At 41.3% G+C, this 17,748-nt stretch overlaps 2 protein-coding genes across 2 annotated transcripts in view; both read left to right on the forward strand.

The window, feature by feature from the left end:
* Positions 1-13,763, forward strand: part of crocc2 (ciliary rootlet coiled-coil, rootletin family member 2) — a 57,386-nt gene extending 43,623 nt beyond the window's left edge. Inside the window, exons 25-37 of the mRNA XM_058401877.1 lie at positions 1,397-1,556; positions 2,133-2,300; positions 2,410-2,794; positions 3,154-3,281; positions 3,753-3,873; positions 3,994-4,157; positions 4,897-5,148; positions 6,769-6,957; positions 8,366-8,515; positions 8,629-8,829; positions 9,770-9,901; positions 10,178-10,357; positions 12,558-13,763. Of these exons, the coding sequence (XP_058257860.1) occupies positions 1,397-1,556; positions 2,133-2,300; positions 2,410-2,794; positions 3,154-3,281; positions 3,753-3,873; positions 3,994-4,157; positions 4,897-5,148; positions 6,769-6,957; positions 8,366-8,515; positions 8,629-8,829; positions 9,770-9,901; positions 10,178-10,357; positions 12,558-12,641 (2,314 nt within the window). The 3' untranslated portion in view covers positions 12,642-13,763. The remainder of the gene's footprint in view (positions 1-1,396; positions 1,557-2,132; positions 2,301-2,409; positions 2,795-3,153; positions 3,282-3,752; positions 3,874-3,993; positions 4,158-4,896; positions 5,149-6,768; positions 6,958-8,365; positions 8,516-8,628; positions 8,830-9,769; positions 9,902-10,177; positions 10,358-12,557) is intronic.
* An 866-nt stretch (positions 13,764-14,629) lies between these two features.
* sned1 (sushi, nidogen and EGF-like domains 1) overlaps positions 14,630-17,748 on the forward strand; it is a 43,143-nt gene continuing 40,024 nt past the window's right edge. The window contains exon 1 of the mRNA XM_058403369.1: positions 14,630-15,227. Coding sequence (XP_058259352.1) covers positions 15,012-15,227 — 216 coding nt within the window. The 5' untranslated portion in view covers positions 14,630-15,011. The remainder of the gene's footprint in view (positions 15,228-17,748) is intronic.

Genomic DNA, 17,748 nt, shown 5'->3' on the forward strand with positions numbered 1-17,748 from the left:
ATTTATTGAGTTTGATTTCTTTGTTACACATGAGGAATTTTCTGTATCACAAAGCCCTGACCTGAATCCCACAGAAAAGCTGTGTATGAGAGCAAGAAGGCCCACAGTTACTGAAGTTACAGAAGTTCTGTCAAGAGAAATGTGCAAATATTAGCAAATAAGTATCACAAGAAGCTTGTAGAAGGCTGCCTCAAGTGTCTGATTCAAGATAGGTAATTAAATAGGCAAAGCTACCTAATACTATAAGACAAAATCTATGTAAACATTTGACCCACTGAAAATCTAGATAGAGGAAATATAAGCTAAAAAACATCTGTCTCTTAACGACCTTTTATGGAAATAAAGTTGAATTAAACCAATGTTGTAAACATGATGTAAACATCTGGCCTTAATTTGATTAAGTCCCAGTCTCTGCTGTTACAACATGCAGGTATTTGAAGGGTGGGTGATTATTTTATATGTAGTATGCAAGAATAGACAATAAGTATGTGGAAGAAAAGGACTACATGAGATATCCTGTTACTGTATACATTCAAAATAGATTAGACTCAATTCATGAATCCCAGTGTTTTTGGTAAAGGGGTTTTACTAGCATCCAAATTCTCTGTCCAGAACATTTCAAGTTCACTCGGATGTTCAAAAGGTTAACGTTTTCTCAGACCACTGGGAAGATAATTATTATCAAACATCATCCTTTATCATTATCAAGCGGCTACAAATGATGTGCTTTGTGTGCAGCCTCAAAACTCAACCTCATCCTGACCCACATGAACATTAATAGTTCAGTAGCCCCGAGCTGACATTAAATAAAGACATTAGATCTAAATGTCAATCTTAGCTTTTTATTTCTGGTTCTGGTTCTGCTTTTCTGATTGATGCTTGTCATAGTTTTGGCCAGCTAGAGGTTTTTAGGTCAAAACTTCATGTCAGGATTTCAATTACTTAAATGAAAGAGGCAACAGACTGAGACTGAAGTCTTAAGCAGGGTAGGAGTTCATTTACAAATATACGGCATCGCACTTAACGAACAGCTGTATGCAAAGTTGGGGAATTCTGTCAATATTTAAATGTGGAAACTTGGATTTCTGTGTATTTATTTCAGATGGTTAAATTTACCTGCAGTGTGCCTCACTTCACATGTAGAGTTCACAGGACAGGAGTTTTTCAGCTGTATTTAGATTATTGCTTTTATAGGAAAGCGCTTTTTTGCTGTTTGCTGTGTAAGATGTTACTAAAACCCGAAAGATGATAGAAGTATTGCTGAGACTAATATGATAGTATGTGAATGAGAAGAAGGCAAAGAAAAAAAATTGTAGTTTAATATGCTGCACATATATTAAGGCTGATTGTCAAGTTTGCTATTTGGGATGATTATGTTAATCACTGTCTCATTCAGTCTGAAGAGATCTCTGGAGGAGAGGGAGCAGAGACTAGTGGTTCTAGAGGAGTGTAAGTCCTCCCTTCAGCAGGAGGCATTGAAACTGAGGTCCAGCCTGCGTGATCTGGAGAAATCGCACCTGCATGCTCGCAGAGAACTGCAAGAATTACGCCGCAAGGTTATTGCACCTGCATAAACTATACGGCCAAAAGTTTTTTAGATACCTGACCATCACACCCATACAGTATGTGGGCATTCTCTAAACTGTTCCCAAAAGATTTCAAGCCCACAATTGTATTGGATGTATTTGTATGCTGTAGCGGAACAATTTCTCTTAAGTGGTACTATAGGGTGACGTTGCTCCTGTGCACAAACTGAGGTCCTTGAAGACATAGTTTGACAAGGATGGGGAGGAACTCCAGTGTCCTACACATGAGCCTTGAGTTGGGATGAACTGGAACACTGACTACAATCCAAGCCTTCTCACCTGAAATCAGTGCCTGATCTCTCTAATGCTCCAAAATGTACCGGAAAGCCTTCCCAGAAGAGTGGAGGTTATCATAACAGCACAGGGAACTAAAACTGGAAAGGGATGTGAAAAAAAACATATGGGTGTAATGGTCAGGTGTATATCTAGCCAGTGAAAAGTCACTGGACACTGCAACATATTGGATTTGTCACTTAGATATTAGCCAGTAGGAGCCTGCTTACCTTGCCTACCCGTGTGTGTGTATGTGTGTGTGTGTGTGTGCAGGTAAAAACTCTAGAGGCAGAGTGTACCCAGCGGAGTCAAGAGCTGAGTGAAGTCCAGGCTCGTCTAGCTCAGGAGGAGCAGAAAGAGGAGGAGAGCAGAAGAGACAACTTTGCCCTCAAACAGAGAGTCCTGGAGAGCGATGCAGGAAGAGAGGCAGCATTGAAGGAGGTGAGGCCGACATTAACACAAACACACTCTACACATCTAATTAGTATTATTAGTATAATTTTTTGTATATGTGTACATGTGTGTTGGCATGTTATTTGCATGTGTACAGGTGGCAGGCCTGCAGCGGCGTGTGTCCGAGCTGGAGGAGGCGCAGCGTGTCGAGAGGGATACCCAGCGTCAGCGGGAAGTCAGCAATCAGCAGAACCAGCAGAGCCAGCAGGAAAAGATCATCTGCTTAGAGAGGGCGCTACAGGAGGAGCAGGTGCAGCTTAGAGAGCTGAATGTGGAGTTGAGCCTAGCACAGGGACGAGTTCAGGGTCTGGAGGAGCAGCTGGCAAAAACTGATGCTGCACGCACTGATCTGGAGCGCAAGCTGAGCGGTCTAACATCTGCCCTTAGACTCACTCTGGGCATTGGACACAGGGTGAGGTCACCCACCCCGAGACCAAGAGGCAGGAACCCGTCACCGTGGAGAACTCACTCTCCTTTTAAAGGTTCAGCACAATCAAAAAGTAGTTTCGTTAGAAATAAAAAATACAAACATACAGATACAGCTTGTGCAAAAATAACAAAAAATATTCTAAAAAATATACAATTAGGAACTTGTTGGTCTTTATGCTCAAGACTTTTATTTATGTTTCAGTTACTTCGTATTTCAATGATATTATTGGGCATTTCATTTTATACTTACACAGAGCAAATATTAGCAGTAATCTACATTATTTGTAAAATGATGTGAAAGCTGAATGGTTTTGTGATTTTTTTATATGTTATAAGAAAATAAAAGGTTTTAAACATTTTAATAGATTTGTATGTGCATCTAAGATTAGGTTGTCTGTTTATTTGTGTTTAGGAGGTGATCGTATGTCTAGCTCTTCTCCAACTCGATCTGCTGGAGAAGACGGAGAGCTGGATCTAGACTCTGTGCAAGCGGCACTGCGCAACTTCCAGCAGGAGTTCAGGGACACCCAGAGAGAGAGGGTAGGGCACATGCGTACACACACACACACAACACACACACACACACATACACGACACTTTAATATAACCATAAAATACCTCAGGACACTGTAAGCAGTGTTTCCCATGCATATGTGACTGGGAGCCCAGGTACACTGACAAGCAGGCAAATGAATTACACCCTTTATAAAAATTGCATTTTATTTATTAATCCGTTTAGCACGGTATGTTTCCTACTCAATTTATGCAAAGGAAATTGTTCCTTATTACTTGCTCTAGACTTAAATGTCTGCTTTATACTGAATACAGACAGAAATTTTTCCTATGTACTAAAACAGAACTTCCATTTCCTATGCTCTTTTATACTTTATGTAGGCAATAATGCATTGGCTGTAATAAATAAATTTAGACTTAAAATGTCTAGTTTGTACTGTACTGTACTGTATTGTATTGTATTGTACTGTAAGCTGAAATCGCATCTCTCTCTTGCAGGAGGAGGCCCAGTCTCAGGTGCTGAATCTGAGCAGGCAAGTAACAGATCTACAGGCTGGTCAGGAGAAGAGCAATGCACGAGTCCAGCAGATAAAGCGTACACTAAAAGAGCTGGAGCAGGGTATGACTTCTGTCTTCCAGTACCACAGAACATCAAACTGTCATGACTAATATCAAAACATTACTTTCAGATATCCTTGAAAATGCTACTGTGTGTGTGTGTGTGTGTGTGTGTATTTAGTGAAACGTGATTTGGCAGAACGTTTAGAGCTAGCTCAGGCCTCACTCGCACTACAGGAGGATGCAGTGCAGTGTAGAGACAGAGAGAGGAGGATCATGGGAGAGGAGCTGTCCAGGCTGAAGAGTAGCCTCCAATCAGCTGAAGCAGGAACCAAAGCTCTACAGGTATCACTCTGCTACTCAAACACATTCTCAATATTCAGAATAGGATCAAGAAGTTGCTATAATCAACGGGACTGACTGGAATATGAACACGCTGTGTAATAATTTAACCCTGATTTTGTAACATTTTGCAAATGTCTGGCTTTTTCATTCATGTATTCTGTGTAAGCACAAACAAAAGCCACCCCGGTCTCATGCAACTTAACTGCAGCACATTCTATATAAAGAGTATCAATGTTGGACAATGCTGGACTGCTGATTAGAAGGTTGTGAGCTCAAATCCCAGGACCACCAAACTGCCACTACAGGGCCCCTGAGCAAGGCCCTTAGCCCTCAGTTGTTCAGCTGTGTAAATGAGATAAAAGTAAGTTATTCTGGATAAGGGTGACTGCCAAATGCCGTAAATGTAATTGGTTCCCTCAATGCCAGTGCAGCAGCCAATTGGCTATAATTTGCTTTTCCGTACACTAAGATCTTATCTAATACTAAACTCCTCTTTCCCAGCACCCCCACAGAGATCTTCAAAAGGGAGGAGCTCCTTTCACTTTACCTATCCTTAGCAGGTTCTCTTACATCCGGGCATGTCTAAGAGAGAAAGACTTCCTACTTGCTAAGCAGCTCCATAGCAGATCTAATCCACCAAGACCAAACCTACCTATCACTCTATTTCCCTTAATAAAATCTATTAAATCTATTTATAGAGGTATCACGACTCAGTGTAAAACATATTGTGTGTGTACAGGAGAAGCTGGAGCGGGCCGAGGTGTCTGAGGCAAGTCTGGTTGAGGAGTGCAGGAAGCTGAAAGAGGCTTGTAAGGCCGCAGAGGAACGAGCATCCAAGTTTGAGATCAACCATCGTGCTCTAGAAGGGGAGCTGCAACGCTCACGGCTACATACTGGAGAGCTGGAGGCCGAGCGTGCCGCCCTGCTAGAGAGAGTGACCAGTCTGAGGAGGGAACTGGGGGAGAGCGAGCAGCACACGGCTCTGCTCAAGGTGAATGTTACAATGAGGCATTTATTGTAATGTATACAGATAGAACTCAATTACTGGCAAATACTTGATGCAGCCGTGTATCAAGCATTGATCAAGGAAAGGGTTAGGGTTTCCAGCTAGAAGGTTTATATTATAATGCACTTCTGTTAACATTTCTATAATAACAAATTATACAGAGAATAGATTAACCTGTTTATGTTGTGTCTATTTTATCAATTATAAAATATATATATATATATATATATTATAAAATATATCATATATATATGTATATTTTTAGAGTGGTGGGCCGTCAGGGCTCAAGGCCTTCTCTGCTGGCCTAAACAGCACTGATCTGAATCACTGACTTGCATTTTAATATATTTAATATATTTTTCATAAATGTGTATTAAATTATTCCTAATAGTCTCTTCTCTACATTTCATAGCTTTTCTCTCGGTTGTGCTGCTTCCAGTAGTGTATATTTATGATAAGAGTATTTATCCAATCATATTTCAGCCAGTGGCTGACATCATGTGTTGCCAGGGTGAAAGAAATTTGCCGTAAGGCCTTCAGAATCAATAGGGCAGGCGACCGTAGCTTAAAATGTGGCAGTGAAATTGTTACATTAATCAATCAGATTTCGAGTTGGCGTCACTGGGGGCATCTAGAAGGCATACGATTACGTCAGCAATTTCCCGTCCTTTGATTGGATAATCAATCACATATACATTGTTTCTATATTCTCTGCGTCTCATTTTGGATGCTGCGTCCTCCGGAGATTGCATTTTGCTGCATAAGTCATCAAGAATGTCTTTTTTGAGAAAAGTAACTGTAATAAAATTGACTATTCCTTGTGAGGTGTGAAATACTGTAGACTAATTTCTTTTTTACTTTGCTATTTAACGGTTTATTAGTATCTATTGACGTGATGTCCAGGGACAATTCTAGAATTTTCATTTAAGGGGGGCTCAGCCCCCAATGTGGGTATAATAGTAATAAATAAATAAATAAATAAATAAACAAACAAACAAAAATAAAGGTTTGACTAACAGGGTAGGATGGTTAACTTATTGCAGCATTCCACTGTATTGCATAGATGTGTATAACGTACTGAACAAGCCAAATATGAGTCTTCCTGATCACACACACACATACACTTGTCCTCTGATCCTCGCTCTGTGACGCCACGGTCTGCGGATTGAAGAACATGCTGAAAGACAGGGAAGAGCCTAAGTCTGCCGCCATTTTCATATGAAATTTAAAGGGGACTGAGGGGACTGAGAGGGACTGGCTGTTTAACATAAACATAGTAACGTAATTTGCAGACTTTGCATACAGCTGTTAGACGTTATAACTCTGTACTGTTTAAATCGTTTTTATTGGTAAATTCTTGTGGTATAAAATAAAAAAATAAAACACTTTCTGACACCCTGTTATTAGATGGCACATTACGTGAACCTGTCATTGATCTTATATGATTATTTACCTAGTTGTGATGTAGAAGCTGCCTTCAGGGTTCTGGCAATTCAGCATCTAATGTGCTAATTGCTCTGTTCAGATATTATATTCACATCAGGTAAAAGGCGTGAGCCAGCATGCTTTGAATGAGACTATAAAGTTCTCTTGGCTATGTTACAGGTGGAGAGTGAGAGAGCAGCGACGGCTCTCGCCCGTGCTGAGCTTCAGGAGGCTCAGCTGCATGAGAAGCTGCAAAACCTGACATCAGCTCTGAGTGAGAGTAACAGCAGCACAGGAGTTGCACAGGAGCATGCCGCTCAGCTTCAGAGTGCTCTCTCTGTCAGCGAGCATGATCGCAGGACACTACAGGTCAGTCAATTTTGTTAGATTTACATTTCTGTCATTTAGCCCAGCAGTGGCAGTTTAATGGACCTGGGATTCGAAGTCACAACCTTCAAGAGTCCAACACCTTAACCACTAAGCTACCACAGATTTATGCTGTGTTCACAAAATGACTGGAGACTCTTCATTTTCAGTGAGAGCGATTGTTAAAGATTATATGTGGGAATTCCATCGACATGAGAAAGTTGAGAAAAGTTTAACTTTAATTAAACAAATATGGATTGACTTACAAATATGCAGTGACTATCAGCACACACTTCTCCTTCATCTCGTATGCTTCTTCTTAAGAAAACTGTTATAGAATGTGAGTTGCACAACCCACTGATAAATCTTATTACTATGGCAACCAGTACTAGGAAAGTCTACTGATGACTTCATAGTATAGTGACTGGAGACTTGCAGCTTCATAATCACTGTATGTGTGACAGTGTGCAGCTCTATTACTATTACTAACAAAAATAAGTAAAAGTATGAAAACGCCCATGTTCTTGCTCATGCACAGTAAGGAGAAATACCTTCGTTGGAAGAATTATCATTCATTAGATTCTCTGGAAATACTTTACATTATTTTCCCTTAAATCATTATGGCATGAGGTTGTAACACAGCCCTTTTAAATTCTTGAACATGATTAGTCTGATTAGTGCTGATTCATTTACTCGAACAGCAGCTCTGACAGTAGTTTGGCTGCAAGGCTAATCACAGGTTTATAGTAATGTGCTCCTTCTAATATGTGTTTATAATATCAGCTTACACCCTCAACCTCGCCCTGTAGAATCAAAATTAATAGCTCTATATAGCGTCTAGCGTTTCCCTGTCCTTAGCTAATGAACATGCTAATTCACTCGGGCTTGACCACACAGTCACAAAGGCTCTGATTGTGACCTGATGTAAAATATATGCCCTAAATCTTAAATGAAGCTTTTAGATTGAATCGATCGTTTGACTCCCACGGCCACGGCTCCAGGTTAGTTGCTCCATCATGCCATAACTTTTCCAGTTTTGAGGGCTTCTTTTCTTCCCCTGAGCCGTCAGCGTGGTGGGATAGCTGTGCTATAAACCACCGGAGCAGGGTCATTACTTCTCTCCCAGCATCTCTGGAGGGCTTTCAAGCTTTCATTTGAAACAGAGTTTTAAAGATGCTGTGCAAACAAAAACACTGCACTTGGTATAAATCTCCTCCAGTTTGCTCGTGACCTGTCAGACCATGCCAATAAAAAGGGGGAAAAAAATACTATCTGTGGTTCTTAACACTCTTTAGCACTATTGAGAAGGAGAAAAGGAATGATACAAATGCTGGGTTTGGATGGAAAGGTAGAAGGGAATGAATTATTGAGAATGGGAAAGAAAATGCCTCAATATTTTTTGCGAATACAGGAGCAGCTGGATAAGGTACGAGAAGCTCTTCTAAACACTAAGAAACAGAACCACGTCCTGAACGACAAGCTGCAGAACCTGCTAAGGAGTCAGGATGAGTCTGAGCTTAGAATCACAGAACTGGACAAACACATACACAGCCTGCAGGAGGTAACAGACACACATTTACAATGAGAAATGCCTCTAAACTAATTGTAGCTTCTGCATCACTTGCCATGTCTCAAGAATCCCACTGTGACTTTGTTAACCCTTATCAATCTCAGACTCTGCGGCAAAGGGAACAGGAGATAGAGGAGGCCCAGGATGGTGGTGCATTTCTGCGGAGGGAGAAAGGAGAGCTAGAGGAGAGGGTGAACACCCTACAGAGCTCGCTCCAAGGCCTGCAGGAGGACAAGACGCAGCTAGAGAAGACGCTCGCTCGCCTCGGCAAAGACAAGTCCTCCCTGAAACGCACACTCGAGAAGGTATATTCCCGGTTATAATCTTAAGCATGAGCATACAGTGTGTATACAACAGAGAGATACAATATAATGTTCATTTTTTAATTAAATTTAGTGTATGTGTATCATTTTATGTCTGTCATAAAACAAGCAATGTATATAATAAACATTGTGATATTCTGTAATTAAGTATAAACATTATTCCGCTGGGAAACTGTTGTATAAGAGGAATAAAACACTTCAGGATGCGATGTTATAAGAAATGATTCTGCTTTGGGATCATTTCAAATTACAGTAGTCCATAATCTCTGATTGCCAACTGAAAAGCAAACTACATACAAAAATATAGAGTAATTAATCCAGCTGATTAATCTGTCTGCATTTTCTACATGTCACTGACAGACCGTCCAGGATTTAGCTTTTTTTGTTGTTGTTTTTTGTTTATTGAGGGTTTTTTATTGTTGCAGGAAAAATGCTTGATTCAGATGCAGCTATGAGTTTTGTTCTTTTTTGTTTGTGGAAAATTACTCGAATTGGTGAAACGGCAAGCACAGGATTCTTCTTTTAAACTACTACCAGTGAAGATACATGTAATTACTTTCTATGATAGCTGTACTCATGTTCAGTGCACGTGAATTGAAGAGGACTTTGGCTAAATACATGTCGTGATGACATCATATGCCACAGATTGGCTCAAATCTGCAGAAAATCTGTTTTAATGTTGAAAATTATGCAAAATAAACGATTTTATTTTGAAAAATTTCGATTTTATGCAAAATCGCAAAATCCTGGATTGAATCGTTAACACCGTGTATCCGGTTTTAAGTGAAATGATCATACATGTCTCTGAATTATAAAGCTAAGACTCAATAATACTCTAAAAACAACAGCATGTAACTGGACATCAATCCTAAACATGAAATCTTCATGTGTGTTTCTATGCATGGGCATGTGTATGTATCAGGTAGAGCAGGAGCGTCGGAGACGGGAAGAGCAGGCGGTGTGTGTTGGTCATCAGAAGGAGCAGCTGGAGCAGACAGTGTGCAGTCTGGAACGGGAACTGAGCGAGACGCAAGCAGAAACCAACACGCTAAAGGTTAGAGAGAAGAAGAGGCAAAGGCAGAGATAAAACATGAGTGAGAGAAAGACAGATAGACATGGAGCAAGTGAAAAAGAGAGATAAATTCAAATAGTTGTGGATAATTTAGTGGATAAATCAGTATCCAGTCACCTGAACCTCCGTTCCACTGAAACCCAAGCTGTGAGAAATATACTCCATCAAAATTCCACTCTCTAAGCATCCTTTACTGGTTAGCCTCCAGGTCTCTTTAGCAAAATGTGATAGTGTGTGTGTGTGTGTGTGTGTGTGTAGTCCCAGCTTTCTCATATGGAGCAGGCTCATGCGCAGCGCCTCCTGGAGGTAACAACTCGCCACAGACAGGAGCTAGAGCTGGAGACAGGACGTCTGCGTGGTGCCCAGCAGCAGGCAGAGCGAGCACTGGAAACTCGAGAGAAAGCCCACCGCCAGAGAGTCCGTTGCCTTGAGGAACAGGTGGGTACGGAGAAGGCGTCTAAAATAAGTGGATGCAGCTGTAGAGATTAAGCTAATGAAACAGAAGACATCATTTACAGAGCTCAGTAACCAGATGACAGAGGGCATGGCCATAACTCTAGATCACAGGTATCAACAATGACACATAAGCCATAAGAAAATCAGACTAATGAAGTAATTTTACTTGTTTTAAGGTCAGGGACATGGTGGCATGATGTGTGCATGTTCTCCCTGTGCTTTGGGTGTTTCCTCGGGGAGCTCCGGTTTCCTCGCCCAGTCTAAAGACATGCATTATAGGCACATTGCCATTTCTAAATTGTTTGTAGTGTGTAAAAGGGTGTATGCGTGTGCAATTGTGCACTGTGATGGGTTAACACCCTGTCCAGGGTGTCCCCCACTTTGTGTCCCAAGTTCCCTGGGATAGACCCTGTGTAGGATACGCAGACGTTACACAACTCCACTTGGCTATATACAGTTGTAGAAATATTTATAATCACACTCTCTGGTGTCACCCCAGTGAGGATGGGTTCACCTTTGAGTCTGATTCCTCTCAAGGTTTCTTCATCATATTGTCTCAGGGAGTTTTTCCTTGCCACCAAGGCCTAAGGCTTGTTCATTAGGGATAAATCTAAGTTTTATTTTAAACTTTAAAAAAATTTCTGTAAAGCTGCTTTGAGACAATGTGCATTATTACATGTGCTATACAAACAAAATTGAATTGAATTGAATAAGTGCTACAGAACGTTCCTTATATTCAGACTTGGTATATGCGGGCACTTACGTAGATTTTCTAAGCAGCCCATTCAAATTATTTGAGATTTTCGTACATAACACTGCTGCCTAAAAACTCAGGGATAGAAAATAAGGACTGAAGTAAAAGCATAGCTATCGATCTCTATTGATCTCTAAACTATTTTAAAAAAATAGCTATATTGTTACATGTCGCCTGCCTTTAATTGGTCAACTAATAAATTAATACCAATGATTTTCTTAACTTTTCTATTTTTTTCTGACCAAGCACTTATTTGCTATGTTTACGATTTAGTACATCATTTTATCCATAAGAAAAGTCCTCGAGTTGCGCAATGTCTCAATAAGCAACATGTAAAGGTTAAGTTAACTTTTTGTGGACTTTATAAATGAATGAATATTGTCATACTGATATGATACGAATACAAATTCATCAAAACTTTCACACAGCAGTGCTGGAGGCTAGCTCAAGCTCATATGGACAAAAAAAAACACATATCAGAATCAAGCATATCTGAGACACAGCTCTGTTTTCAACAGTCAAATCTGTGAAGATCTGTAGATTCATCCAAAGTATGAATACGATATGAAATTTCAGTATAAACTTCGTACTCAGGCTCTGTTACTCAACTCTTAAATTCAGCTGTAAGAAAATTCAAACTGTTTGTTATCAGTCCCTCCAGGATTTCACAGGATTTCACAGTCAATTCTTGTAGCCAGAAATGAGTGCTTTTGCTGTAGCTTATTTTCAAAATTTTGCAGTGGAATTTGTGGAGTTTTTCTGGACTTCTTTCTTAAACTCCTGCCAGTGAAGACGCATATGTATTACTTTTAATGATAGATGTAGTCAAGTTTGACACACGTGAACCAAATCTGCAGAAACTCTTTGGTTATTCTGAAGAAGTTTCAGCTCCTCCAAAAGTCACAGAGTTAATCACAAAATCGCTAAATCCTGGAGCGACTGGTTAAGATTACCGTGAATAAAACACGCGTTTTCAGCCATGAAGCAAACGCTAAAGGAAGGAGACATTCAGATGACTTTTGATGAAAGTGAATATATAGTATATTACAGTACATACAATACAGTATATTGAGCAATATAGAAATGAACAAATTGCTATTGTTTGTCTGTAACTGGTGATTAATCCTGGTGCTGTGCACAGACTCAGAACGAAATTATACATAATGAATGTTGTCGTTTTTTAACAGCAGTGTCAAACTCAGGCCCTCGGTACACTGTGTAGTGTTGATCGTGCTCTAACACATCAAGTCCACACCCTAGGAGCTAATAAGCTGATGAGTTCAGTCTGATTTTTAATCAAAACAATAATCCAAACAAACTGAAAAAAAAATCTGGGGCTGAATTAGAGGCTGGTCACGCTGTAATCAACTGTAGTGTGTGTGTGTGTGTGTGTGTGTGTGTGTGTGTGTGTGTGTCTGTGTAAATCAGGTGTCCACACTGAAGGAGCAGCTGGAACAGGAGATGCGCAGGAGACAGACCTACGTGAGCCAAATGCTGAAGCCTGGGTCCTAAACATATGTGTGTGCGTGTTTGTGTGTGTGTGTGTGTGTGTGAGATTTGGCCTGCTGTATCTGACTTCTAAGGCCATGGAACGGAGCGAAACCTCATGTGTCATCACACTCCCTCTGCCGTCTCTCATTATGGAGCTTGGCCAACATGGCTCACAGTGGCTACTCAGACGGATGTCCACATAATAAGAGGTTTTAACGGACGCACGCGAACACACACCCCCACACTCTTGCTCAAAGAACAAGAAATCACTCGCAGCACTGTTGGACTACATGAGCACAAATCCCCTCAGTAATCCTGATTGACATGGTAAAAAAAACCAACAACAACAAACAAAGAGATCACTGTTTCCCCAAAACGCTCGGCAAGTGCCAAATTGTTTTAAGGATTTGCTCGGCATGCGGCTGAGGCGTGTGTTAGTGTGCTCTGTGTGTCCCTGTTGGCCTGATGATGATCGCTACAATGTGAGGATGGCAACCGCTAGGTTACCTCTTACACACACGCACACTCACTCACACACACGCACTCACGTTTTTCTTACTATCCCTGTGAGGGTCTTCCAGTGAATTATTAATACAGATAATCAGTTCAATCCCTGCATCTAAATCTAACCCTAACCTTAACCTCCATAAACAAAATATTCCTATCTTTACAGGGACATTTGGTCCCCACCAAGATATAAAAAACATGCCCCACATACACACACTCCAAAGGAATATTCTGCCCTTTTATACACTTTGTCGTGCGTCATGTATTTAATAAGTTTATTACATGTAACAACATCAAGCTTAATGATAATGAGAGCCAATCGTTTTCATCTGTCTATGTTTAGGTCACTTTTGAGGTCAGAATCAAAGCGTAGCATTCATGACAACCTAGCAAAGCCATTTAGATTTTTTTTTTTTTGATCATATTTAATGTTAATCATTTTAACGACTTAATGTCAGCTGATTTAATATCAAGATAATTTCAGCACTGTGTTAATCCTCAAACATGCATCTTGATCTTTTGTGAACAATTAAGAAGAAATTGCATGTGTTTTTGGGTTTTTTCCCCCCCAGTTCCACTCCATGAAATGATTTTTTATAAGCCAATAAACCCACAATGAGTGATGAAACAATGATCAGATTGATGTGTGGAGTTTGTAGAGCTGCTATATTTGCGTTGGCTTTGCCATGTGAATAATTACACTGACTTGTTTTGATGTGTGTGCACAAGTTAAAAACTGCCTCAGAAGTTCCTTTGTGGCAGCTTGGCTCCAGGTTTTGATTAGTATTACTAATAACCCACTTTGTAAAAAAAAGATCTTTTTTTTTCTCTTCCTCGGAGACGACCGTGGTCCTCTGAGTTTACTGCCAAAAGAGACTTAGCACAAAAGCCTTCATATACAGATTATTGCCTGATAGTGTCTGTATTGCAGCCAGCCAAACCTTGCTGTGCTTTTGTTTAAACACAGTTATTTCATACGCCTTTGAAATTAGACATCTCACGCACTGCATGATAAATTCACTTGGGAAATTGATTTTCAGGAAGAGAAAAAAAGAAGACTACGGTAATCCAAACCAGAGGGACTTCACATACATTGCTCGCTTTGAACTGGCATCTCATGCGAGGCCTACATAAGAGCCACTGAGTTCACTTGACATGATTGGCATTCTAGTGTTGCTCTTATATTGCTGAAGTGTCTGTTGCTCTCTCTCTCTCTCTCTCTCTCGTGTGTGTGTGTGTGTGTGTGTGTGTGTAGGCAGGCAGGCAGTAGAGTCAGCATGCTTTCCACAGTGTGAGCAAGCCCAAATGCCCTGTCAGTGTCTCTAATGCACGCCTTTGATTATCATAGCTCCACCCATTCCTTATCCAGTTACCAGCCCCCTCTCTGTGATTGGCTGTGTGCTCCTAATTATGCGAGGTAGTGAATCCCCAGGGGGGTGGGGCCCGTCCTGAAAGAACTCCTTTGGCAGGCAGAATAGAGGTTTTATTGAGGATATTTCTAAGCTAACCATCAGGGACCAAATTGCTGGATTGTAAAAAAAAAAAAAAAATCCAAATCATTTCGCTGCCTCTCTCTCTCTCTCTCTCTCTCTCTTTATTTTCACTCCCTCACTCAGTCGGTTCACTTCAGTGAGCAGCAACAGAGCACAGCAGCTCTCCAGCACCCAGCAGCACACAGAATGCAAGGAATCTGCCTCTCTTCAGTAAAGCAGAAGCTCCAGTAAGAGCAGCAGCAGCTTGGAAAAGAAGAAACAAACAGAGGGCAGAGAAGATACAGTGAAGAAAAGAAACTAAAAAAAGAAGAAGAATTTTAGGAGCTGGAGAGTCCAGCTGTGTCCTGTTTGCCCCATTCAGGGTGCCTAGGGTCTCAGTGCAGCGTGAGTGATGGGGCGGCTGAGGCAGCTGCTGCTCTGCTTGTGCACGCTGCAGTGGCTCGGCATGCCAAGCGGCGTGATGCCAGCTGTCCCCCTGGAGGACTTTTACCCATTTGGACAAGAACAGGGCGACTCTCAGACCATCAAACAGGATGATGGAGGATCAGGACTGGTGGAGATCTCAGTGGCGTTCCCTTTCTTTGGAGATCGACACACTGGGCTCTATGTGAGTTTTGGAATGTGTGTTTATGTGTGTGTGTTAGAGAGAGAGAGAGAGAGAGAGAGAGTGAGTAAGTCAAGCCAGAGAATCAGCTCTTTCACTCAGCAACTTTATTGGTGTGTGTGTGTGTGTGGGTGTGTGTGTGTGGGTGTGTGTGTGTGAGAGACAGATCAGGCTTGGATGCTTGGACATGTGCATGGGGTTTACACACTTAGACAGCATGCTGTACAGTCATATCATTTCTTAGAATGAGACATAGAGGATGCTTTTGGTCTCATACACACCCACACATACATACACACACTCTTTTAAATCAGTGCCACCTGCGGCATCCCCAAAATCTGTCTCCCCAAAATACCACTCAGATCTCCCTTGATCTGTCCTTCCTCTGTCCCCTAGTGCCTTGCCAAACCTGACCGAGGTGCCATGGCAACAATGGGCAGTGATTGAGGTCTCGTTTCTCTAAGAAAAGATGAGTGAAGTCACAACCCCAAAGCAGCGCCCCCGTGACACGGCAGACATGCCACTACACAGCCGCGTCCCTAACCACCAGATGCCATTCAAACAACTGTGTGTTCATGACTTTAATATTGTATTTCTGCCTTAATCCTGCTCAGAATAATGAAGTCAGATGGATTTGTGTCTTGGCAAGTAACGATGAAATAGCCCAGAGTTTTCAGTGTGTGTGTGTGTGTGTGTGTGCGTGTGTGTATGTGTGTGTGAAAGCAAGTGTAAGAAACTGAGGGAGTCAGATGCATGCCTGTTCGCATGTGGAATCACGTGCGTTTATGTGTTGAGTGGCATCTCGCATATCACAGAGCAATGTAAATATTAATGTGTGCTAGAGACAAGATAAGGCACGCTGCAGATAGCGGCGGAGATCTAAGATTAGATTAGCCATGTGCTTCGAGCCTGAGGTGAGGCTTCTGAGGCTTCTGGCTCGGCACGCGGCGGTGCATGGAGTACATGCGCAGGAGGTGACTGCAGGTCAACTGTAACCCAATCTCACAAGTCACAAAGGCAACGATGTGTGTGATGAGTGCTTAAGACTGCACTAACGATGTCTTTAACACAGCTGTTTGAAACGAGTGAATTATTCTTCAGCTTTATTGCATGTCCAACACGTGTTTGTGTTTAACACAACGCAGCCACTTCAAGCAGGTGAGATTTCACAAGAGCTACAGGGACTAATGCTGAAAAAACTTTGGGCCATGGAAAAAGAAAAGGATTTGATTTGAGGTGGCACTTTCGAGTCTCGTTTTGATGTCAGAGCGTCCCGAAAGGAGAAATTCAGAGCTGCCTGCTTTTCCCAAAACATTTGACATTCCTTCTTCTCATTCTCCTTTTTCTTCCTCCTCTACTCCTCCCTCTTCTTTTTCTCCTTCACTTCTTCTCCTTGATGTTTTTCAGGTTCTCCTTTCTTCTTTTTCTTTTCATTCTCTTCTTCTTATCTATTTGTCGTTGTCCTTGCCTTATTCTTTCTTTCTTTCTTTCTTTCTTTCTTTCTTTCTTTCTTTCTTTCTTTCTTTCTTTCTTTCTTTCTTTCTTTCTTTCTTTCTTTCTTTCTTTCTTCTCATAGTCTTCCACCCCATCTCATCATCTTTTTGTCTCATCTTCTTCTTCTTCTTCTTCTTCTTCTTCTTCTTCTTCTCCTCCTCCTTCTCCATTCCAATTCTCCCACTTCTATTTTTTAATACAATATGCTCTTTTCATCCTCCACCTCCTCCCCCTCCTCCTCTTCCTCCACCACCATCTTCATCATTTGTCTCTTCTTCTTCTTCTTCTTCCCCCTTAAAAAACATGGATTTCCTGCTGCTCACTCTTCACTGCTTAATTTAAGGTTACAGAAACACAATCCTCTTCTTTTTTTCACACCAGATTCAATGGGATGAATGAGATGATGGGGTCTGAAGTCATTCTGTACATTTTGCAGCGTCCTAAATCTCTGACCCCACTGACATGCCCTTCACCACATCAAACCCTGCAGGAGGTTGTGTTTATTCAATACACAGTCAAACTACTACACTTTGGTTTTATTTTGGTTTTTGAAACCTTCTCCCCCTGCTTACATCCTCCCCCTTGACCACCATCGACCTCCCTTCCTTCTCCTCCTCCTCCTCCTCCTCCTCTTCCAGATAACGAGTGCAGGGGTCTTCCCTCTGGACCTGTCCAGCTGCTGGGCTGCACAGAGTCGAGATCCCTTTAACAGAACACAGATGCATCTGTGAAGTGTCTCAGGGACGACAAACAACCCATGAATAACTAATCTTGCAAACGCCTAGAACGAAGAAAACAGGGAATAAGGAGGTCTGAAGCTGGGAAACAGAAAGCAGCTTCAAAGCAAAGTGAAAGTTTCACACTTGGATGGTTAAAGAGATTTTGGTACCCTAACAAAACTTCGACAAATAAAGCAAAACTGTGTGTGAAATTTTCTATTTTTTCTATCGAGCTATAAAATGGATGTTTTATTATAAGATAAAAGGGAACAAAAGAGCAGGATGGATGATGGGAAAGTGTCAGAGGGAAA

This window comes from Hemibagrus wyckioides, linkage group LG11 (assembly GCF_019097595.1).
Source record: "Hemibagrus wyckioides isolate EC202008001 linkage group LG11, SWU_Hwy_1.0, whole genome shotgun sequence".
NCBI lineage: Eukaryota > Metazoa > Chordata > Actinopteri > Siluriformes > Bagridae > Hemibagrus > Hemibagrus wyckioides.